The following is a 20,609-nucleotide window of genomic DNA, read 5'->3' as shown; positions in this document are numbered from 1 at the left end:
GAGCGCGAGAGCGAGGGCGCCACAGATAGCGAGTGTCCACGCGCGCTGTGGATTGGACGAGGGTTCGGCCGCGTCTTCGCTGCGAGGCAGTGATGGCGGAGTGAGAGTGGGAAGGGCAGCAGGAAGGAGAGCTGGGCAGGGTGATGAGGCGCGGGAGGGAGGGGAAAACGGAAGGAGATGGTGGTGCGAGGGGTTAGGGTTCGGGAGTTAGGGTTAGGGGTTGACGGGCTGCAGTGCGGGGTCGATGGGATGGAGACGGGGCGGATGAGGGGATGGTGAAGTGGAGAGGGGGTGGTGCAGGAGATGACGACGACGACGACGACGACGACGACAACAGGGTCGAATCCCGTCGGGGACGCCGGAGGGGCATGTGCAGGAGGTGCTCCTGCGGGCTCCGAGGTTGTTGCTTCGTCTGTGTCGACGGGGGCGGGTGTGGCAACGATGACAGCGACGGCGACGGGTGCGTCGGGGAGCGGTGGAGCGATAGAGAGTTCGGTTGTGGCCGTGCGGGGGGAGAAGAACGGAGTGGCGCGGGGTGGGGAGAATGCGGACGAGCCGCGGGAGGGCGGGCAAGAGTCGGTGATTGTAGAGAAGCGCGGGGAGCACGCCGCTGTGTGCAAGTGGACGATTAGTCAGTTCGCGAAGGTGAAGGCGCGGGCGCTGTGGAGCCGGTATTTTGAGGTAGGCGGGTACGACTGCCGGTTGCTGGTTTACCCGCGGGGGGATTCGCAGGCATTGCCTGGGTACTTGAGCATTTATTTGCAGGTTACGGATCCCCGGGGATCATCGTCTTCGAAGTGGGATTGCTTCGCCAGTTACAGGTTGTGCGTAGTGAATCAGAAGGATGAAACGAAATCCATTCAGAGGGACTCGTGGCATCGGTTTTCTGGGAAGAAGAAATCGCACGGTTGGTGCGATTTCACGCCGTCGTCGACGGTGCTGGATGGCAAGGGCGGGTTCGTTGTAAATGAGGCGGTCCTGATAACGGCTGAGATTTTAGTACTGCACGAGTCGGTATCGTTTTCGAGGGAGAATGAGCTACCCGCGACAGGGGGTCCTGCTCCCGAAGTTCTTAGTGGAAAATTCACTTGGAAAGTGCACAATCTGTCGCTGTTCAAGGAGATGATTAAAACGCAGAAAATTATGAGTCCCGTGTTCCCTGCCGGCGATTGTAGCTTGAGATTGAGCGTATACCAGTCGTCGGTTAGCGGTGTAGATTACTTATCCATGTGCCTGGAGAGCAAGGACACTGAGAAATCCAGCGTCCCGGAGCGCAGCTGCTGGTGCCTGTTTCGAATGTCAGTGCTGAACCAGCGGGCTGGAATGAACCACATGCACCGGGACTCGTACGGACGGTTTGCTGCGGACAACAAAAGCGGCGACAACACCAGCCTGGGATGGAACGATTACATGAAGATGGCGGATTTTGTGGCTCCGGAGATGGGGTACCTGGTAGAAGACACCGCCGTGTTCAGTGCTTCATTTCACGTGATCAAGGAGTCTAGCACGTTCTCGAAGAACATAGGGCCACTGAGCGCCAGAGCCAACGCGAAGAAGAGCGATGGGTATCAGGGGAAGTTCATGTGGCGGATTGAGAACTTCACCCGGTTGAAAGACCTTCTGAAGAAGAGGAAAATTACGGGGTTGTGCATCAAAAGTCGGAGATTCCAAGTCGGTAATCGAGATTGTCGGCTCATCGTGTATCCGCGAGGTACGGAGCGCATTCTCTGGTCGCTGTGATTGTGGATCGCCGTCCTTGTGTGCAATGCATGAGCGAATTCGGACGTCTGTGTGCACCTCGAACATGGGGTTATGTTCTGAGTGCATTGCGCAGAAAGTGAAACGTGGTTGTGCGCCGAATGCCGCGACCTGTAGGTCGTGGCGAAATCTGGATTGCGGTCGCAAAATCGGAATTGGGCGTTTGGCTTTCGGGCTGTGCTGCTTGTGGAGATGTTTCCGGTTGCTGTGGCAGCAGCTTGGTTTGGATGTGTGTCGAAAGGCTGTGCTCGTGACCAGTGGTTTCCTTGGTGTTGTGTTTTCAGGACAGTCACAACCTCCGTGCCACCTGTCGATGTTCCTGGAAGTCACAGATCCTCGCAACACTTGCGCTGATTGGAGCTGCTTTGTGAGTCATCGTCTGTCGGTTGTCAACCAACGTACCGACGAAAGATCCGTGACAAAAGAATCCCAGAACCGGTATTCGAAGGCTGCGAAGGATTGGGGGTGGCGGGAGTTCGTGACCCTGACTAGCCTGTTCGATCAAGACTCTGGATTTCTTGTGCAGGACATGGTTGTTTTCTCCGCAGAGGTGTTAATTCTGAAGGAGACTTCTACAATGCAGGAGCTCTCCGAGTACGAGGGTGAGGCAGCAGCTTCAGGAGGAGGTTCCGACACGGGTAGAATCGTGAACCGCGGAACTTTCACGTGGCGCGTGGAGAATTTTCTGGCTTTCAAGGAGATCATGGAAACTCGGAAGATTTTTAGCAAATTCTTTCAGGCAGGGGGGTGCGAGCTACGCATAGGTAAAGCCATGACGGCTGTGAAGCGATCGGTCTGAACCCGCAGCAGTAGACGTGTCTCGTCTCGATTTTAAACTAGGTGTTAGAATGGATAGCGGGGACAGCACAGCGTGGTTTGTTCGCTGCTATTGCACTGCAGAAGGGAGGGTTTGATGGCATGCCCGTGCACGGTTGCGAGAAGGAGTTGAGTCTTGAATTTTGCGACAGGTGCAGAGTTTGGAGGAGAAACAGGGATGAGTTGGCGGCGCAGTCTGCGCCTGGGTTCAGTGTAATCATGGCATTAGCGCATGTCCACGATCCGTCTGTGATTTGTCTGATATAGTCCGTGATGGTGATCGTTTTGCAGGTGTATATGAGTCCTTTGATACTCTGTGTATATACCTGGAGAGTGATCAGTCTATAGGATCAGATCCAGACCGAAATTTTTGGGTGAGATATCGCATGGCGGTGGTGAACGTTAAGCATGGAGATCGCACGGTTTGGAAGGAGTCTTCTATCTGCACCAAGACGTGGAACAATTCGGTTCTGCAGTTCATGAAGGTGTCTGACATGGTGGAAGCGGATGCGGGCTTCTTGGTCCGAGACACGGTCGTGTTTGTGTGCGAGATACTGGACTGCTGCCCGTGGTTTGAGTTTTCTGACCTGGATGTAAGTGGGCCTCATGGGAATTGCTATGTTTTGGATTGACGTTGGCGGTCGTTGTGGGAGAGCGCGTGGCGGGTATGTGGTGGCCGCGCTAGGGGGAGCGTTGAGACGACGGGGTAGATTACGGTTTTGGCATGAATTTGGTGGGTCCGAGCTTGCGCGGTCAGGGTCGCTTTGTGGCGTGATGTCTGATTTTGTGGATTGCAGGTGCTGATATCTGACGACGAACAAGACGCGCTGTCCACTGATCCAGAGGAACTGTTGGACTCGGACGACAGTGAAGGCGTTAGTGGTGACGAAGAGGATATCTTTCGAAGCCTACTAGCACGGGCTGGGTTTCACTTGAGCTATGGGGACAATCCTCCGCTTTTGTTGGATCCATCCCAGCTTCAGATCACACTGCGCGAGAAGTTGCTGATGGATGCGGGAGCTGTGGCAGCGTTTTTAGCAGGTACGGGTAGCGAGAAGACTGAATAGTTTGGTTAAGACGCGAGCTTATTTTGCGGGGATGGCACGCGTCAGTGGTGCGATGAGGCGAGGTTGATTGATGCGAGCTTGGGGATGGTAGTTGAGCAGGCTTAGGTGGGGCGTTAGGACGAGGAAGATCTCTGGTGCTTATGAGGCACACGAGTGTTGTGAAAGGAGTTGGTGTGGAACCTGGGGTGTTGCGTTTGTTGCGCGTTGGCTGAGTACTGGCGCATGTGGGATGCACTTTGTAGGCTTGAGGGTGTACTTGGACGATCCAGCAAAGGTGAAGCGGCTGCTTTTGCCAACCAAGGTTTCGACCACAAGTGCGGGAGGAGGCGGAGGTAAAAACGCAGCAGGGAGAGGGGAGGCGTCTTCTCCCAGTCTGATGAACCTGTTGATGGGAGTTAAAGTGCTGCAACAAGCTATAGTAGATCTGCTGTTGGACATCATGGTTGAGTGCTGTCAACCATCGGAAGTGAAGAAGTGCAACGATGTGCCGGTGGAGAACAAACGAGGTGGATTTTATGAAGGGAACAATGTAAGTGGGGTCTCGCTGGCACATACCGCTTTGGGTGAAAGGGGGGGGGGTCCTGAGTGTGGGCGAGGTCGTTTGTTCATCAGACGATAGGAGCGCAATGCTCCCTATTTGAACCTGTAGGGAGTATTGTAGCAAACGTTTTGGATGGAGGTGGCACCTCGTTGTGAAACGGCAATGCGAGTGAAACAGGAGCCTAGCAAGGTCGTGTGATGGAGTGGTGTTTTTGGCGTGCTTGAATGGGTGGGGTTTGTCGTTGTAGGGGACATCGTTGAAACGCTGTATTGTTCAGAGCATGAGTGGTGGGTGGATGGTCACAATGAACAAGTGATGAACAAGAAATAAGTGGGTGGAGAGCAGTGTGGCAGGCAACGTGATTTGGCAACTTTCCTGGCTTGGAAATTGTTGGTGCAGTAGCTGTGTGTTGTGTGTCCTCGCGCAGCGAGCGGTGTCGTAGGATATGATTGAGATGGAGATGTAGAGTGAATATTTTGGATACTGATTTGCGTGGATGGCCGAAGTGGCAGGCTGCTAAGCCCGCGGCCGCAGGGGGAGTGGACTGGCGGAACGGCGGTTCAGCTGTAGAATCTCGAGATAGTGGATTAAGCTCAATTGATCAGCGACTAGAAGTAGGAGGAGATGGATCTTCAGGAGCACAGGCTGTGCAAAGCAGTGACTCGTTGGCTGTAGATATGCCAGTGGGAAGGGCTGCTGCTCTATCTGTGTCGTCCGTGCAGTCTGAGCCGGCAGCGAGCCAAGAGTCATGTGTTCCAGATACTATGAATAATACTTTCTCAAACCATGCTCAGAAGGTACCGTGGACGGGGACACTTGCTGTGTTGCGTGTCATTGATTGTGAGAACAAGGCTGTGTTTGTGCAGTCAGTCAGGTTTGCAGCTATGAATGATGTGGTTTAATGTTTTGTACGGTTTTTCACAGTTTGCATGGGTGAGGAACGGTGGTTACGTAATTATTTTGAGCATGGTCGGGCGGAATCGGAAGGCGATATGGAGGGTGATGTCTGACCGTCGGATTTGGGGTGTGATGGGTGGCGTGTGCAGCCGAAGTGGCCTGAGCAATCCGACGAGCTTTTGGGATTGATAGTGAATTCTTTAAGAGCCCTGGAAGGAGCTGTACCTCAGGGTGTTCCGGAGCCGCGGCGAAGGCCACAATCAGCGCAAAAGATTGCACTGGTGTTGGAGAAGGCTCCCAAGCATTTACAGCCGGACTTAATAGCTCTGGTGCCAAAGCTGGTAGACTTGTCGGAGCATTCGTTGGTTGCATATTCTTTGCTGGAACGGCTTCAGAGACCGGACGCGGAACCTGCGTTGCGATTACCGGTTGGTGGTCTCGGCTGATATTCTTTGTAGCTTGTGGCGTCGTTGTTTCCGGTCATTGTTTGAGGTTCGATGCGGGCGTTAGCGTCCGCAAGTCGGGTGGATGCGTAGAATGTGAGGGATTGCGGAATGTAGCACGTCCACAATTGAGTCGCACGTTTACCAAGAAGGGAACTTGGTATGGCGTCGGGTTTCGTGCATGGTGATTCTTGTGGAGTGCATCGTGGTCTGCCAGCTAGCCAATAAGTACCGGTTCGTTTATGTGTGGGATGGGCGGAGAGCTTGTTGGATGGGTGGTGAGTATCTGCGACGGAGAGGTGCAAGGTGAGGGTTACGTGTGGTGGAGTGTGAAGTAAGGTGTTTTGGGTGGGTGCTGTGGCAGATGCTGGGAGCATTGAGTCAATTAGAAGTGAGCAGCGACATCTGGGAGCAGGTGCTGCAGCAGGCTTTAGATATTCTGCCGGAGTTAGTGGACGAACCACTGGCGGCAGTGATGAGCTTCGTGTTCAAGGCTGCTACCGAGAGCCAACAGTTGCTGCGAGCGGTGAGTGGCCTGGGCATGCACATCAGCATGTGGTGTGGCGTCCTGCAGTGTTTTGTTGTTGCTGTTGTTGCGGGCGTGGAGAAGTCGTAGCAGGTGTCGTTTTCGGTGATTTGATGTTTGGAACGTGAGCGTGATCAGGTTGCGGCAGTGCGGAGAAGGTTCAAAAAGCTGGGCCCGGCTGTCTCTCCTCGGGTGCTGGATGTGGTGCGGAGCACTGTGAGCAGCAATGCAGACGTGGCGGAAGCACTACTGCGGGACATCGATAACGATTCCGATCGCAGCGAGACTGATATTACAACGGCAGGAATAAACATAGTGTTTGGAGACAACCGGGATGGCGATGGAGCCGCTCAATTGCAGGTTTTCTGCTGCACTTGTTGACGTTGGGGATGGAGGGTCACCCCTCTTTCCGCCCGTGTTGTATGTTCGCGTTTTGTTTTGTTTTTGTTTATGTTGTTTAACTTGTCGTGACAGGTTGTGTCGCATTCGTGGAGGAGGTGGGTTTTGTCGCGGGGGACTCCCACACATGTGGTTCAGGTTCTTGGTCGTGGGAGTTTGCTGAAATGTTTGTGGCGGACCAACCTGTATTTGCAGGCAGCAGCTGAGAAGGTGGCAGCGTCTTGTTGGAGGGTTGCCGATGTGGACTTTCTGGTTGAAATGTTGACGATGCCGACGTTGAGAATAGAGGCCCAACGTGTGTTCGAGCGAGCGATTGCGCGGGGGGCTTTCGGGGAGCAATCAGTAGTCATGGTGCTGGAAAGACGACGATCTCAGCGGCTCATTCTCGGCACTCGAATGGGTGCTAGTGCTGGGAATGCAGCGGCATCCCATGTTCAGGATCCATTGATGCCTGGGACTCCAGGCGGAGGAATTGACTACTTACATCCTGTGGAAGAGGATGTGGACTTCCCCGCAGTTCTTCAGCTCGCGGAAGCTCTGGCCCTGTCTCGCGATCTAAGAGTTCGCGAGTTCGTGTCGACGATGTACGCGGTTATGTTCAAAGTGTACGGCGACGAGGGTTATCATGAGCGTATGCTGAGGGGTCTTGTAGAGCGAGCAACCAGTAGCACTAGCGGCCCACACGAGGTAGAGTTAGGAATGGCTATACTGACGTTCTTGGTGCGGGAGGAGGAAGGGACGGCGCGTCCTGTGTTGAGCATGATGTGTAAGGTGGCCGAAGCGGCGAACGGGGAGCGGAACGTTTTGTGGCAGCAGCTACGAGCTCGGGAAGATGACATCGTACGATTGAGGAACGAGCGCCAAGCAGAGTTGGCTCGAGTATCTCGAGAGAAGGCCGTGTTGTCTCAAAGACTTGTGGACGCCGACATAGCGCAAGGTCGATTAAAGGTAGTCCTCAGCTTAAAGCCAGTTGTTGCGAATGCGTAGATGTAGGATGAACACGCTGGGCTACCAAGCGTCGCTCAAAGCGGTTGTTGGCGTGGCACTCCAGGAGTGGGTTTGTAGTTCTTGGTGGCGACAATGACGAGCATTGTCGATTTAGCGTCCTTGTGCGCTTCCATTCTGGTCATGGAATGGGATTGGCAGTTCAGAGTACATCGTGTGTGGTTGAAGAGCGGATGTTGTGACAGTGGAAGTAGAGGTGGGCTTGGGTTCCGCTGGGCGTGATACAGTTGTGGATGTGAGGTAGAAGTGTTTTCGTGAGAGTTAATGGTGGTGTGGCCGGCATTGGGATGGCTTTGTCTTGACGAGGTTGTTTACCTGGTGACAGGCGGAAATGAGAGCAGAGATCGACAGAGTGGGTCGTGAAAAGAAAGACATGGCCGAGCGGATTCGGGAAGTTGAGAATCAGCTGGAATGGGTGCGCTCCGAGCGAGAGGAGGAGATCGGGAAGCTCCTGAACGAGAAGAAGGGGCTACAGGACCGGCTGAGGGACACCGAGGCCCAACTTGCGCAGCTCAAATCGCGTAAACGAGATGAGCTGAAGGTAGTCATCGAAGCCCCGCGGAGATGAAGAAATAATGAGTGTCCGTTGGGCGTGCGGTGTGATTGGCAGTTTGTTTGTTTTCGTTTTCGTTTTCGTTTTTGTTTTTCTGTTGCGGGTGGATGCGGAGTGCGTTGCGTGTTTTTATGTACGCGAAGCTGATGTGATACGTGCAGAGGGTTATGAAAGAGAAGAATGCGTTGGCTGAGAGATTAAAGACCGCGGAATCCGCGCGGAAGCGATTCGATGAAGACATCAAGCGATATGCGACGGAGTCGGTAACCCGAGAAGAGATTCGGCAGTCCCTCGAAGACGAGGTCCGCCGGCTGACTCAAACAGTAGGCCAGACGGAGGGAGGGCTCAGGGAGAAGGAGGAGCAGGTGATGCGGTGCGAAGCGTACATCGACGGAATGGAGTCGAAGCTGCATGCTTGTCAGGTACGTGAAGTTGTGTGGTGCGTGGTGTGATGCGGGTCAGTGATAAGTCGCAGCGCAAGAGGCTACGGAGGTCCCGTACGTGGACTTCGAGTGGTTTGATTTGTGGGGGTGGTTGAAGTGACGAAATGGTTTGGTTGAGTTGGAACTGAGTTGTGGGAATGCGTGATTGCATGTGCAGAATTACATCCAAACGCTGGAGGCGTCTTTGCAGGAAGAGATGTCTAGACACGCGCCGCTGTACGGGGCCGGTCTTGAAGCACTGTCGCTGAGCGAGCTAGAGACGCTAGCGCGCATCCATGACGAAGGGCTGCGGGCGGTCCGGTTACTGCAGCAGCAGAGAGGGGCGGGGGGTGCGGAGCACATGGCGAACATGGAGTCCATGGCAAACCACTCCCCACTCCCTCCGCCTTTGGGCATGTATGCAACTCCACCACCGATCGCCGTGGGGATGCCCTCCATCATGGCGAACGGGATGAGCGTGCACGGTAACGGGCACATCAACGGCACCGTGGGGCCGTGGTACCCTCCAACTTAAGCTTATGAAAATTGCCGGGTTGTATTCCCGGGGGGGAGGGGGGTGGCGGGGGGAGGTGGGCATGCGCACCTCATGTTACTTCAGCGAACGAATGTTTTAGAGTAAAATTATTTCTTTTATTCCGCCTTGGACATGCGGTATCACTTGGCTACTACTTGTCTCGGTGTGTCGGTGCAACTGTGATGTGTGTATCATTGGAGTTCAGCCCAGAGCTGAAAGCGGGTCCGGGGTGGTGTGAGGAACGGACCAACCGGTGGAGGGTTTGGATAGTCGTCAGAACAGGGCTTGCGTTGAATGTGTGGATGTGCGGGTTGGGAAAGGTGTTCAAACTGGTGACAAACTGATTCAGGTGATGTGGGTTTAGTATAAGTTCATCCAGAAGGACTTTAAGGGTGGCTACCACAATAATTATGCGGATAACATGGTGTGTGAATATGATGAACTGTCTGTGCCGGCACGAAAGCCTACAAATGCACCGACAAAGCGTTGAGGATTTCATGCGTCTTACCCGTTGTTTGGTTGTATGATGGGATTTGTGTTGGTAACGTGTTAATTTTTGGCCGTAGCGCGCTGGCAGCGTTCTGCAACTTGTTTATGGAAAGATATGGTTGAAGTGTAGGTGTATCTCGAATAAATCCTGGACATGCTGATTGTTGCAAGTGAGCCCGAATCTTCTGGTTAGTCGTGGTGGTATGGTCTTGAAGTGGTAAGATTTAGTTATGAATGCTATTTTGATTAATCGATAGTTTTCTAGGAGATAGGGTTGCGCTACTCAAAGAATATATTGATGGAAACTTGGCGAAGAACTTTATACTTTATTCCTAATCCTCTAAATGAGCATTTATTTTGTTAATAAAAGAAAAAAATAAATCATTGCAAATTTGTATGGATTATTGACAAAGTTCAATTACCACGGATAATTGGTACCCTCTTGTTGTGATATCTTACATTTGCAGTAATTATTTTACTTAAATTTGTTAAATCCAAGTGATATTATCTAGATTTTGTTTTAATGTATCATATCATTGCTTGGCACAACTATTCAGAAACTTCGACTTTGACGCGTTAAATGTATAAAACTATTATGTTTTTTCAAGAATTCTGTAATGTATAAGTATTTTGGCCTGAATTATTCTTTCCAATTTTAACTTCAATTAATTTAAGAGATGTTTAAAATTTGAAATATTAATTTACATCTTAAATTTTAAACATTTGAAAACATATTCTACAAAAATTCTTTCAACCTTAAATCTAAACTATCATATGACATACAAAATATCCCCACATTGACAATGACCACAATGACCAAGAAACAAATCTTTACCCAAAATTCTAAAGCTTAAACCCTCGACCTAAAATTTGATTCATAACAACAAACAAATTTGAAACTTTAAAGATCATCCTAGACATGTAGCAAATGAATAAGGTGAAAATTGGAAATAAAGGGTTAAATCCATTTGGGATGTGATTCCTAAAGCTTTTGCAAGGTCTGCCACTACTAAATCTCTTGGATATCTCTTGGATTTAACAAAATTAAGTAAAATAATTACTGCAAATGTAAGATATCACAACAAGAGGGTACCAATTATCCGTGGTAATTGAACTTTGTCAATAATCCATACAAATTTGCAATGATTTATTTTTTTCTTTTATTAACAAAATAAATGCTCATTTAGAGGATTAGGAATAAAGTATAAAGTTCTTCGCCAAGTTTCCATCAATATATTCTTTGAGTAGCGCAACCCTATCTCCTAGAAAACTATCGATTAATCAAAATAGCATTCATAACTAAATCTTACCACTTCAAGACCATACCACCACGACTAACCAGAAGATTCGGGCTCACTTGCAACAATCAGCATGTCCAGGATTTATTCGAGATACACCTACACTTCAACCATATCTTTCCATAAACAAGTTGCAGAACGCTGCCAGCGCGCTACGGCCAAAAATTAACACGTTACCAACACAAATCCCATCATACAACCAAACAACGGGTAAGACGCATGAAATCCTCAACGCTTTGTCGGTGCATTTGTAGGCTTTCGTGCCGGCACAGACAGTTCATCATATTCACACACCATGTTATCCGCATAATTATTGTGGTAGCCACCCTTAAAGTCCTTCTGGATGAACTTATACTAAACCCACATCACCTGAATCAGTTTGTCACCAGTTTGAACACCTTTCCCAACCCGCACATCCACACATTCAACGCAAGCCCTGTTCTGACGACTATCCAAACCCTCCACCGGTTGGTCCGTTCCTCACACCACCCCGGACCCGCTTTCAGCTCTGGGCTGAACTCCAATGATACACACATCACAGTTGCACCGACACACCGAGACAAGTAGTAGCCAAGTGATACCGCATGTCCAAGGCGGAATAAAAGAAATAATTTTACTCTAAAACATTCGTTCGCTGAAGTAACATGAGGTGCGCATGCCCACCTCCCCCCGCCACCCCCCTCCCCCCCGGGAATACAACCCGGCAATTTTCATAAGCTTAAGTTGGAGGGTACCACGGCCCCACGGTGCCGTTGATGTGCCCGTTACCGTGCACGCTCATCCCGTTCGCCATGATGGAGGGCATCCCCACGGCGATCGGTGGTGGAGTTGCATACATGCCCAAAGGCGGAGGGAGTGGGGAGTGGTTTGCCATGGACTCCATGTTCGCCATGTGCTCCGCACCCCCCGCCCCTCTCTGCTGCTGCAGTAACCGGACCGCCCGCAGCCCTTCGTCATGGATGCGCGCTAGCGTCTCTAGCTCGCTCAGCGACAGTGCTTCAAGACCGGCCCCGTACAGCGGCGCGTGTCTAGACATCTCTTCCTGCAAAGACGCCTCCAGCGTTTGGATGTAATTCTGCACATGCAATCACGCATTCCCACAACTCAGTTCCAACTCAACCAAACCATTTCGTCACTTCAACCACCCCCACAAATCAAACCACTCGAAGTCCACGTACGGGACCTCCGTAGCCTCTTGCGCTGCGACTTATCACTGACCCGCATCACACCACGCACCACACAACTTCACGTACCTGACAAGCATGCAGCTTCGACTCCATTCCGTCGATGTACGCTTCGCACCGCATCACCTGCTCCTCCTTCTCCCTGAGCCCTCCCTCCGTCTGGCCTACTGTTTGAGTCAGCCGGCGGACCTCGTCTTCGAGGGACTGCCGAATCTCTTCTCGGGTTACCGACTCCGTCGCATATCGCTTGATGTCTTCATCGAATCGCTTCCGCGCGGATTCCGCGGTCTTTAATCTCTCAGCCAACGCATTCTTCTCTTTCATAACCCTCTGCACGTATCACATCAGCTTCGCGTACATAAAAACACGCAACGCACTCCGCATCCACCCGCAACAGAAAAACAAAAACGAAAACGAAAACGAAAACAAACAAACTGCCAATCACACCGCACGCCCAACGGACACTCATTATTTCTTCATCTCCGCGGGGCTTCGATGACTACCTTCAGCTCATCTCGTTTACGCGATTTGAGCTGCGCAAGTTGGGCCTCGGTGTCCCTCAGCCGGTCCTGTAGCCCCTTCTTCTCGTTCAGGAGCTTCCCGATCTCCTCCTCTCGCTCGGAGCGCACCCATTCCAGCTGATTCTCAACTTCCCGAATCCGCTCGGCCATGTCTTTCTTTTCACGACCCACTCTGTCGATCTCTGCTCTCATTTCCGCCTGTCACCAGGTAAACAACCTCGTCAAGACAAAGCCATCCCAATGCCGGCCACACCACCATTAACTCTCACGAAAACACTTCTACCTCACATCCACAACTGTATCACGCCCAGCGGAACCCAAGCCCACCTCTACTTCCACTGTCACAACATCCGCTCTTCAACCACACACGATGTACTCTGAACTGCCAATCCCATTCCATGACCAGAATGGAAGCGCACAAGGACGCTAAATCGACAATGCTCGTCATTGTCGCCACCAAGAACTACAAACCCACTCCTGGAGTGCCACGCCAACAACCGCTTTGAGCGACGCTTGGTAGCCCAGCGTGTTCATCCTACATCTACGCATTCGCAACAACTGGCTTTAAGCTGAGGACTACCTTTAATCGACCTTGCGCTATGTCGGCGTCCACAAGTCTTTGAGACAACACGGCCTTCTCTCGAGATACTCGAGCCAACTCTGCTTGGCGCTCGTTCCTCAATCGTACGATGTCATCTTCCCGAGCTCGTAGCTGCTGCCACAAAACGTTCCGCTCCCCGTTCGCCGCTTCGGCCACCTTACACATCATGCTCAACACAGGACGCGCCGTCCCTTCCTCCTCCCGCACCAAGAACGTCAGTATAGCCATTCCTAACTCTACCTCGTGTGGGCCGCTAGTGCTACTGGTTGCTCGCTCTACAAGACCCCTCAGCATACGCTCATGATAACCCTCGTCGCCGTACACTTTGAACATAACCGCGTACATCGTCGACACGAACTCGCGAACTCTTAGATCGCGAGACAGGGCCAGAGCTTCCGCGAGCTGAAGAACTGCGGGGAAGTCCACATCCTCTTCCACAGGATGTAAGTAGTCAATTCCTCCGCCTGGAGTCCCAGGCATCAATGGATCCTGAACATGGGATGCCGCTGCATTCCCAGCACTAGCACCCATTCGAGTGCCGAGAATGAGCCGCTGAGATCGTCGTCTTTCCAGCACCATGACTACTGATTGCTCCCCGAAAGCCCCCCGCGCAATCGCTCGCTCGAACACACGTTGGGCCTCTATTCTCAACGTCGGCATCGTCAACATTTCAACCAGAAAGTCCACATCGGCAACCCTCCAACAAGACGCTGCCACCTTCTCAGCTGCTGCCTGCAAATACAGGTTGGTCCGCCACAAACATTTCAGCAAACTCCCACGACCAAGAACCTGAACCACATGTGTGGGAGTCCCCCGCGACAAAACCCACCTCCTCCACGAATGCGACACAACCTGTCACGACAAGTTAAACAACATAAACAAAAACAAAACAAAACGCGAACATACAACACGGGCGGAAAGAGGGGTGACCCTCCATCCCCAACGTCAACAAGTGCAGCAGAAAACCTGCAATTGAGCGGCTCCATCGCCATCCCGGTTGTCTCCAAACACTATGTTTATTCCTGCCGTTGTAATATCAGTCTCGCTGCGATCGGAATCGTTATCGATGTCCCGCAGTAGTGCTTCCGCCACGTCTGCATTGCTGCTCACAGTGCTCCGCACCACATCCAGCACCCGAGGAGAGACAGCCGGGCCCAGCTTTTTGAACCTTCTCCGCACTGCCGCAACCTGATCACGCTCACGTTCCAAACATCAAATCACCGAAAACGACACCTGCTACGACTTCTCCACGCCCGCAACAACAGCAACAACAAAACACTGCAGGACGCCACACCACATGCTGATGTGCATGCCCAGGCCACTCACCGCTCGCAGCAACTGTTGGCTCTCGGTAGCAGCCTTGAACACGAAGCTCATCACTGCCGCCAGTGGTTCGTCCACTAACTCCGGCAGAATATCTAAAGCCTGCTGCAGCACCTGCTCCCAGATGTCGCTGCTCACTTCTAATTGACTCAATGCTCCCAGCATCTGCCACAGCACCCACCCAAAACACCTTACTTCACACTCCACCACACGTAACCCTCACCTTGCACCTCTCCGTCGCAGATACTCACCACCCATCCAACAAGCTCTCCGCCCATCCCACACATAAACGAACCGGTACTTATTGGCTAGCTGGCAGACCACGATGCACTCCACAAGAATCACCATGCACGAAACCCGACGCCATACCAAGTTCCCTTCTTGGTAAACGTGCGACTCAATTGTGGACGTGCTACATTCCGCAATCCCTCACATTCTACGCATCCACCCGACTTGCGGACGCTAACGCCCGCATCGAACCTCAAACAATGACCGGAAACAACGACGCCACAAGCTACAAAGAATATCAGCCGAGACCACCAACCGGTAATCGCAACGCAGGTTCCGCGTCCGGTCTCTGAAGCCGTTCCAGCAAAGAATATGCAACCAACGAATGCTCCGACAAGTCTACCAGCTTTGGCACCAGAGCTATTAAGTCCGGCTGTAAATGCTTGGGAGCCTTCTCCAACACCAGTGCAATCTTTTGCGCTGATTGTGGCCTTCGCCGCGGCTCCGGAACACCCTGAGGTACAGCTCCTTCCAGGGCTCTTAAAGAATTCACTATCAATCCCAAAAGCTCGTCGGATTGCTCAGGCCACTTCGGCTGCACACGCCACCCATCACACCCCAAATCCGACGGTCAGACATCACCCTCCATATCGCCTTCCGATTCCGCCCGACCATGCTCAAAATAATTACGTAACCACCGTTCCTCACCCATGCAAACTGTGAAAAACCGTACAAAACATTAAACCACATCATTCATAGCTGCAAACCTGACTGACTGCACAAACACAGCCTTGTTCTCACAATCAATGACACGCAACACAGCAAGTGTCCCCGTCCACGGTACCTTCTGAGCATGGTTTGAGAAAGTATTATTCATAGTATCTGGAACACATGACTCTTGGCTCGCTGCCGGCTCAGACTGCACGGACGACACAGATAGAGCAGCAGCCCTTCCCACTGGCATATCTACAGCCAACGAGTCACTGCTTTGCACAGCCTGTGCTCCTGAAGATCCATCTCCTCCTACTTCTAGTCGCTGATCAATTGAGCTTAATCCACTATCTCGAGATTCTACAGCTGAACCGCCGTTCCGCCAGTCCACTCCCCCTGCGGCCGCGGGCTTAGCAGCCTGCCACTTCGGCCATCCACGCAAATCAGTATCCAAAATATTCACTCTACATCTCCATCTCAATCATATCCTACGACACCGCTCGCTGCGCGAGGACACACAACACACAGCTACTGCACCAACAATTTCCAAGCCAGGAAAGTTGCCAAATCACGTTGCCTGCCACACTGCTCTCCACCCACTTATTTCTTGTTCATCACTTGTTCATTGTGACCATCCACCCACCACTCATGCTCTGAACAATACAGCGTTTCAACGATGTCCCCTACAACGACAAACCCCACCCATTCAAGCACGCCAAAAACACCACTCCATCACACGACCTTGCTAGGCTCCTGTTTCACTCGCATTGCCGTTTCACAACGAGGTGCCACCTCCATCCAAAACGTTTGCTACAATACTCCCTACAGGTTCAAATAGGGAGCATTGCGCTCCTATCGTCTGATGAACAAACGACCTCGCCCACACTCAGGACCCCCCCCCCTTTCACCCAAAGCGGTATGTGCCAGCGAGACCCCACTTACATTGTTCCCTTCATAAAATCCACCTCGTTTGTTCTCCACCGGCACATCGTTGCACTTCTTCACTTCCGATGGTTGACAGCACTCAACCATGATGTCCAACAGCAGATCTACTATAGCTTGTTGCAGCACTTTAACTCCCATCAACAGGTTCATCAGACTGGGAGAAGACGCCTCCCCTCTCCCTGCTGCGTTTTTACCTCCGCCTCCTCCCGCACTTGTGGTCGAAACCTTGGTTGGCAAAAGCAGCCGCTTCACCTTTGCTGGATCGTCCAAGTACACCCTCAAGCCTACAAAGTGCATCCCACATGCGCCAGTACTCAGCCAACGCGCAACAAACGCAACACCCCAGGTTCCACACCAACTCCTTTCACAACACTCGTGTGCCTCATAAGCACCAGAGATCTTCCTCGTCCTAACGCCCCACCTAAGCCTGCTCAACTACCATCCCCAAGCTCGCATCAATCAACCTCGCCTCATCGCACCACTGACGCGTGCCATCCCCGCAAAATAAGCTCGCGTCTTAACCAAACTATTCAGTCTTCTCGCTACCCGTACCTGCTAAAAACGCTGCCACAGCTCCCGCATCCATCAGCAACTTCTCGCGCAGTGTGATCTGAAGCTGGGATGGATCCAACAAAAGCGGAGGATTGTCCCCATAGCTCAAGTGAAACCCAGCCCGTGCTAGTAGGCTTCGAAAGATATCCTCTTCGTCACCACTAACGCCTTCACTGTCGTCCGAGTCCAACAGTTCCTCTGGATCAGTGGACAGCGCGTCTTGTTCGTCGTCAGATATCAGCACCTGCAATCCACAAAATCAGACATCACGCCACAAAGCGACCCTGACCGCGCAAGCTCGGACCCACCAAATTCATGCCAAAACCGTAATCTACCCCGTCGTCTCAACGCTCCCCCTAGCGCGGCCACCACATACCCGCCACGCGCTCTCCCACAACGACCGCCAACGTCAATCCAAAACATAGCAATTCCCATGAGGCCCACTTACATCCAGGTCAGAAAACTCAAACCACGGGCAGCAGTCCAGTATCTCGCACACAAACACGACCGTGTCTCGGACCAAGAAGCCCGCATCCGCTTCCACCATGTCAGACACCTTCATGAACTGCAGAACCGAATTGTTCCACGTCTTGGTGCAGATAGAAGACTCCTTCCAAACCGTGCGATCTCCATGCTTAACGTTCACCACCGCCATGCGATATCTCACCCAAAAATTTCGGTCTGGATCTGATCCTATAGACTGATCACTCTCCAGGTATATACACAGAGTATCAAAGGACTCATATACACCTGCAAAACGATCACCATCACGGACTATATCAGACAAATCACAGACGGATCGTGGACATGCGCTAATGCCATGATTACACTGAACCCAGGCGCAGACTGCGCCGCCAACTCATCCCTGTTTCTCCTCCAAACTCTGCACCTGTCGCAAAATTCAAGACTCAACTCCTTCTCGCAACCGTGCACGGGCATGCCATCAAACCCTCCCTTCTGCAGTGCAATAGCAGCGAACAAACCACGCTGTGCTGTCCCCGCTATCCATTCTAACACCTAGTTTAAAATCGAGACGAGACACGTCTACTGCTGCGGGTTCAGACCGATCGCTTCACAGCCGTCATGGCTTTACCTATGCGTAGCTCGCACCCCCCTGCCTGAAAGAATTTGCTAAAAATCTTCCGAGTTTCCATGATCTCCTTGAAAGCCAGAAAATTCTCCACGCGCCACGTGAAAGTTCCGCGGTTCACGATTCTACCCGTGTCGGAACCTCCTCCTGAAGCTGCTGCCTCACCCTCGTACTCGGAGAGCTCCTGCATTGTAGAAGTCTCCTTCAGAATTAACACCTCTGCGGAGAAAACAACCATGTCCTGCACAAGAAATCCAGAGTCTTGATCGAACAGGCTAGTCAGGGTCACGAACTCCCGCCACCCCCAATCCTTCGCAGCCTTCGAATACCGGTTCTGGGATTCTTTTGTCACGGATCTTTCGTCGGTACGTTGGTTGACAACCGACAGACGATGACTCACAAAGCAGCTCCAATCAGCGCAAGTGTTGCGAGGATCTGTGACTTCCAGGAACATCGACAGGTGGCACGGAGGTTGTGACTGTCCTGAAAACACAACACCAAGGAAACCACTGGTCACGAGCACAGCCTTTCGACACACATCCAAACCAAGCTGCTGCCACAGCAACCGGAAACATCTCCACAAGCAGCACAGCCCGAAAGCCAAACGCCCAATTCCGATTTTGCGACCGCAATCCAGATTTCGCCACGACCTACAGGTCGCGGCATTCGGCGCACAACCACGTTTCACTTTCTGCGCAATGCACTCAGAACATAACCCCATGTTCGAGGTGCACACAGACGTCCGAATTCGCTCATGCATTGCACACAAGGACGGCGATCCACAATCACAGCGACCAGAGAATGCGCTCCGTACCTCGCGGATACACGATGAGCCGACAATCTCGATTACCGACTTGGAATCTCCGACTTTTGATGCACAACCCCGTAATTTTCCTCTTCTTCAGAAGGTCTTTCAACCGGGTGAAGTTCTCAATCCGCCACATGAACTTCCCCTGATACCCATCGCTCTTCTTCGCGTTGGCTCTGGCGCTCAGTGGCCCTATGTTCTTCGAGAACGTGCTAGACTCCTTGATCACGTGAAATGAAGCACTGAACACGGCGGTGTCTTCTACCAGGTACCCCATCTCCGGAGCCACAAAATCCGCCATCTTCATGTAATCGTTCCATCCCAGGCTGGTGTTGTCGCCGCTTTTGTTGTCCGCAGCAAACCGTCCGTACGAGTCCCGGTGCATGTGGTTCATTCCAGCCCGCTGGTTCAGCACTGACATTCGAAACAGGCACCAGCAGCTGCGCTCCGGGACGCTGGATTTCTCAGTGTCCTTGCTCTCCAGGCACATGGATAAGTAATCTACACCGCTAACCGACGACTGGTATACGCTCAATCTCAAGCTACAATCGCCGGCAGGGAACACGGGACTCATAATTTTCTGCGTTTTAATCATCTCCTTGAACAGCGACAGATTGTGCACTTTCCAAGTGAATTTTCCACTAAGAACTTCGGGAGCAGGACCCCCTGTCGCGGGTAGCTCATTCTCCCTCGAAAACGATACCGACTCGTGCAGTACTAAAATCTCAGCCGTTATCAGGACCGCCTCATTTACAACGAACCCGCCCTTGCCATCCAGCACCGTCGACGACGGCGTGAAATCGCACCAACCGTGCGATTTCTTCTTCCCAGAAAACCGATGCCACGAGTCCCTCTGAATGGATTTCGTTTCATCCTTCTGATTCACTACGCACAACCTGTAACTGGCGAAGCAATCCCACTTCGAAGACGATGATCCCCGGGGATCCGTAACCTGCAAATAAATGCTCAAGTACCCAGGCAATGCCTGCGAATCCCCCCGCGGGTAAACCAGCAACCGGCAGTCGTACCCGCCTACCTCAAAATACCGGCTCCACAGCGCCCGCGCCTTCACCTTCGCGAACTGACTAATCGTCCACTTGCACACAGCGGCGTGCTCCCCGCGCTTCTCTACAATCACCGACTCTTGCCCGCCCTCCCGCGGCTCGTCCGCATTCTCCCCACCCCGCGCCACTCCGTTCTTCTCCCCCCGCACGGCCACAACCGAACTCTCTATCGCTCCACCGCTCCCCGACGCACCCGTCGCCGTCGCTGTCATCGTTGCCACACCCGCCCCCGTCGACACAGACGAAGCAACAACCTCGGAGCCCGCAGGAGCACCTCCTGCACATGCCCCTCCGGCGTCCCCGACGGGATTCGACCCTGTTGTCGTCGTCGTCGTCGTCGTCGTCGTCATCTCCTGCACCACCCCCTCTCCACTTCACCATCCCCTCATCCGCCCCGTCTCCATCCCATCGACCCCGCACTGCAGCCCGTCAACCCCTAACCCTAACTCCCGAACCCTAACCCCTCGCACCACCATCTCCTTCCGTTTCCCCTCCCTCCCGCGCCTCATCACCCTGCCCAGCTCTCCTTCCTGCTGCCCTTCCCACTCTCACTCCGCCATCACTGCCTCGCAGCGAAGACGCGGCCGAACCCTCGTCCAATCCACAGCGCGCGTGGACACTCGCTATCTGTGGCGCCCTCGCTCTCGCGCTCGCTATCTGTTTCTCAGGCGTCGCCCCCGATTGCAGATGGAGGAGGCAATCCTGCGGGAAGTGGCGGTCAGTCCTTCATATACGCGGGCCGGTCAAGAAGAAGAAGAAGAGGAAGAAGAACGAGAAGAAGCTGGACATGGCGGAAAGGGGAATACAGTTGGCGTGGTCAAGCGCCGAGAAAT

General features: G+C 52.6%; 2 protein-coding genes across 4 annotated transcripts; one reads left to right on the top strand and one right to left on the bottom strand.

Moving 5' to 3' along the window:
- The first annotated feature begins 222 nt into the window (after positions 1-222).
- LOC112275139 (uncharacterized) lies at positions 223-9,458 on the top strand. 2 transcript variants are annotated; one of them, XM_073529071.2, is made up of 13 exons: positions 223-1,711; positions 2,043-2,522; positions 2,866-3,167; positions 3,372-3,615; positions 3,884-4,170; positions 4,695-4,979; positions 5,229-5,507; positions 5,887-6,048; positions 6,187-6,408; positions 6,643-7,395; positions 7,778-7,993; positions 8,167-8,427; positions 8,606-9,458. In XM_073529071.2, exons 1-13 carry the CDS (start codon positions 304-306, stop codon positions 8,960-8,962), a joined length of 5,256 nt encoding a protein of 1,751 aa, XP_073385172.1. In that variant the 5' UTR covers positions 223-303; the 3' UTR covers positions 8,963-9,458. The 2 variants fall into 2 exon arrangements, with proteins under 2 accessions (XP_073385172.1, XP_024360999.1); XM_024505231.3 differs by having other exon boundaries at positions 4,689-4,979.
- Positions 9,459-10,971: 1,513 nt separating this feature from the next.
- LOC112276652 (uncharacterized) lies at positions 10,972-20,210 on the bottom strand. Of its 2 annotated transcripts, none has more exons than XM_090248166.1 (13): positions 18,719-20,210; positions 17,908-18,387; positions 17,263-17,564; positions 16,815-17,058; positions 16,260-16,546; positions 15,451-15,741; positions 14,923-15,201; positions 14,382-14,543; positions 14,022-14,243; positions 13,035-13,787; positions 12,437-12,652; positions 12,003-12,263; positions 10,972-11,824 (listed from the first exon to the last, which is right to left on the bottom strand). In XM_090248166.1, the coding sequence occupies exons 1-13, from the start codon at positions 20,124-20,126 to the stop codon at positions 11,468-11,470; spliced, it is 5,262 nt and encodes a 1,753-aa protein (XP_090104292.1). In that variant the 5' UTR covers positions 20,127-20,210; the 3' UTR covers positions 10,972-11,467. The 2 variants fall into 2 exon arrangements, with proteins under 2 accessions (XP_090104292.1, XP_090104295.1); XM_090248169.1 differs by having other exon boundaries at positions 15,451-15,735.
- Positions 20,211-20,609: the final 399 nt, after the last annotated feature.

Source organism: Physcomitrium patens, chromosome 2, assembly GCF_059467195.1.
Source record: "Physcomitrium patens ecotype Gransden chromosome 2, ASM5946719v1, whole genome shotgun sequence".
Classification (NCBI taxonomy): domain Eukaryota; kingdom Viridiplantae; phylum Streptophyta; class Bryopsida; order Funariales; family Funariaceae; genus Physcomitrium; species Physcomitrium patens.
This window is presented reverse-complemented; position numbering and strand designations above follow the sequence as displayed.